Consider the following 3,624-nt stretch of genomic DNA (forward strand, 5'->3'; position numbering starts at 1 on the left):
CCAAGAAGGTATATAATTATAACATTAGTTGAAACACCTAGGTTATTATATAAAACCTGAGAAAATGATAATGTCTTCCTGGGCTATCTGAACAGTTTCTCTAACCTTCATTCCTGAGAAAGCTCTAGGTCTTTTATTGAATATCTGTGCTTTAGCCACACCAACCTGCTCACTGTTCTCAGAATGGGGCAGGTGTTCTCCTACACTTACTGCCTTCGTGTTTACAGGTACTTACTGGTACTGATCCAGTGCCCAACTGCTGGCCAACTTTTTGTGTGTGACTCATGTCCCTCATTTTGGAATTATTTTTTATTTTGTATTCTATTTAGTTGCTTATATGTCTGTCTCCTAAAAGACAGCAAGCTCCTTGAGGGACAGGGACCAAGTCCTTTTTATATTCATTTCTGTGTCTACGTCTTCTAATACCACAGCAAATAAAGCCTTAGATTAAACAGGTACTTAATGAGTATTGAATTGAAACCATTATCTTTTTTATTAGCGATTTAGGAAAATGAAGAAATGCTACAGAATTTGCATCTTAGGAAATCTGGGATACTTTGTGATTAAGACCATGGAGAAGGTGTCCCCTAATTGCTGAGAGCACTGGGAAGCAGCCTTAAGGAACTTGTCTTTCTGGCATATTTTATTATTTTTTTAAGATATATTTTTATTGATTTCAGAGAGGAAAGGAGAGGGAGAGAGAGAAAGAAACATCAATGATGAGAGAGAATCATTGATGGGCTGCAGCCTGCACGTGTCGGAGACCACTTATTGTCTTCACTAGCTGAGAAGCATAGAGATCCCAAAAGCTGGTGACCTTTGAAGCCCTAGCAAAGGTCGGAGCTGTGCACCACCCAGTTAATCTAGATAATGGTAGCTGAAGAATCCTCCCCACCTTAATTCATTTAATTCCTTATTGATTAGATACTCATGTAAATCCTTGTTGATAAGATAGTCTGCCTATTACTGGAAATTGCCTACTGATGACCTAGTCTGTGTGTTACTGGAAATTCCCTACCTAGAGGCTATCCCAAGATCAATAAAAGCTTGGTGAGGCGTTAGCACCAGTGGAAGTCCTTCTCCTTGAGTTGGACTTGCCCGCCTGGCTCCCCAATATTTCCAAATTCTCTCTTGTCTCTTGTCTCTTTTCTTTCATTTGTGTGTGGCTCCTCTTCCAGATCCTGAACCCTGAACTACGCGGGACGTGGAGGGAAAACATACCCAATAAGAAAAACCTAAAGACAGTATTTCTAGGGTTTTAGGACGAGGGCAAGGTGATTTTATAATGGACCTTAAAAAGCAGGGAATTGAGTAGGATTAGACAAAGTGTGCCCATACTGGCTTTTAGTTGTTTAGGAGACCCAGATGACAGTCATAAGGTAACTATTTGTTGTAATGTACCCCGCGAATCACACAAGGACGCCTCAGGAAGTCGAATTAAAGAGTCACATTTATTGCAAATCCAGGACTATGAGGGAGCATTTCACTCTCCCAGATCTCATAGTGCCCGCCCCGGACCCAACACCAGATTTATATAGGCAAAGATCACAAAGGTATTGATTACATCCCAAGGTTTGGAATGAGGAACCTAGTTTGCAAAAAGCAGTTTACAGAAGCAGCATGTTATCTAAATTATAGACTGATGACCTAGTCTGTGTGTTACTGGAAATTCCCTACCTAGAGGCTATCCCAAGATCAATAAAAGCTTGGTGAGGCGTTAGCACCAGTGGAAGTCCTTCTCCTTGAGTTGGACTTGCCCGCCTGGCTCCCCAATATTTCCAAATTCTCTCTTGTCTCTTGTCTCTTTTCTTTCATTTGTGTGTGGCTCCTCTTCCAGATCCTGAACCCTGAACTACGCGGGACGTGGAGGGAAAACATACCCAATAAGAAAAACCTAAAGACAGTATTTCTAGGGTTTTAGGACGAGGGCAAGGTGATTTTATAATGGACCTTAAAAAGCAGGGAATTGAGTAGGATTAGACAAAGTGTGCCCATACTGGTTTTTAGTTGTTTAGAAGATCCAGATGACAGTCGTAAGGTAACTATTGACCAGTAAGCTTGATGAATAAGCCGTTAGTTGGTTCATAATTTTGCTTTCTATGAGCAAGTATTTCTTAGAGAGAGTATCAAAGTTATTTTTGTTTGATCTTAGTATTGTTTAGCACAAAAGCAGAAAAGACTGCTTCATTCCAGAATCATTTAACACAAAGACAGGAAAACATGTTGGTTTTTGTTATGCCCAGATTTCAGGATCCCCAAGAAAGAAATATTTTGGTTTTAGTTATTATAACTATTATCTAAGATACAAATAATATAGAGAATGAAGAATGTTGGAATACTTCTATTGAAGTTATAATTCCCACTGGCATCATGATGGGAGACTGTACCTAATCTCAAGTCTGACTCAGAGTTGGAAACACAAATATTTTTCTCGATGATCCCCTAAATATGTTACAATATCTTCTATAGGAGCATAACTCCAACTCAAGCTTTTTCATGACCTTAATAGCTAACATACAAAAATAAACACTTTGTCCAGGGTAGTAAGACCACAAGAATACAGGTGAGAAGAGAAAATGCTATATTTGCTGGTAGCTGGAGGGTCAGTCAGAAATTGAGATGGCTCACTTCCCTCCCCCTTTCTGATAGCAGAAATTTTATGGGTAATAAAGGACATAAAGGAACAAGAAAAAAAAAATGTAATCTGTGCACCCAGTTGGCATGGCTCAGTGGTTGAGCATTTGATAGGGAAAATGAGACATTTTCGGGGGGGCTAGCAATCTGAATTAGTCCCAGTAATCCGTTTTCTACTGCACTCTCTTGCTAGCCGATAATTAACTCCATTTGTGAAAGAATGTGGGAGACAGGTCTGGTCCATCCTTGGTTCCTTCCATGCCAGGTGTCTCCTGGTTATCTGAGCTATGCTGTGCTCAAGGCTGCAAGCTTTCTACAAGATATCTGCTAAGCACAATAAATCTTTCTCTGCCCTGTTTTGTTCTTTTTAACCCCTTCAATATATAGAGAGAAAATCTCATTGTCCAGGCTATTCAAGATCTGGATCTTAGAGTCCCCTGAACCAGCAGCGCTGCATTAAAGGCTCTTTTCTGAACCTCACAGTGTCTGACTGTCACTTCCACGCCAATTTCATAAATTCCATATTTCATAACACATTGGCCAGTCTATTATTATCAGCCCTTTACCACCAGTGACATCTTGAATTGGAAACATCACACCCCAGCTTATTCTGAAAAACCTCAGGCCATGATAGACCTCCTAGAAATGATCTTCCAGACCCAGAAGCCCACCTGGGTGGACTGCAAGCAGCTCCTTTTCACGTTCTTTAACACTGAGGAGCACATGAGAGTAGTAACAGAGGCTCAGAAGTGGCTCCAGACACAGGCCCCGGCAGGAATATTAGATACAGACAGATGGGCGAGGAAGGCCTTCCCAGATGAGGAACCCAATTGGAACCCGAACTCAGAAGATGGAAGAACCGGGCTAGAAAGATATCGGCTGGCCTTCCTCCAAGGGGTCAGGGCCGGAGCCAAGAAGCCCACCAACATGGCTAAAATCTCTGAGGTCTTCCGGAAGCTTGATGAAAGTCCAGCAGCTTTCTATGAGAGA

General features: G+C 41.4%; 1 protein-coding gene across 1 annotated transcript in view; it reads left to right on the forward strand.

Moving 5' to 3' along the window:
- The window catches only part of LOC106725997, a 30,124-nt gene that overhangs the window by 21,713 nt on the left and 4,787 nt on the right, over positions 1–3,624 (forward strand). Inside the window, 1 exon segment of the mRNA XM_014539239.1 lies at positions 3,193–3,601. Within this exon segment, the coding sequence (XP_014394725.1) occupies positions 3,193–3,601 (409 nt within the window).

Source organism: Myotis brandtii, unplaced genomic scaffold (assembly GCF_000412655.1).
Source record: "Myotis brandtii unplaced genomic scaffold, ASM41265v1 scaffold209, whole genome shotgun sequence".
In the NCBI taxonomy this organism is placed as follows: domain Eukaryota; kingdom Metazoa; phylum Chordata; class Mammalia; order Chiroptera; family Vespertilionidae; genus Myotis; species Myotis brandtii.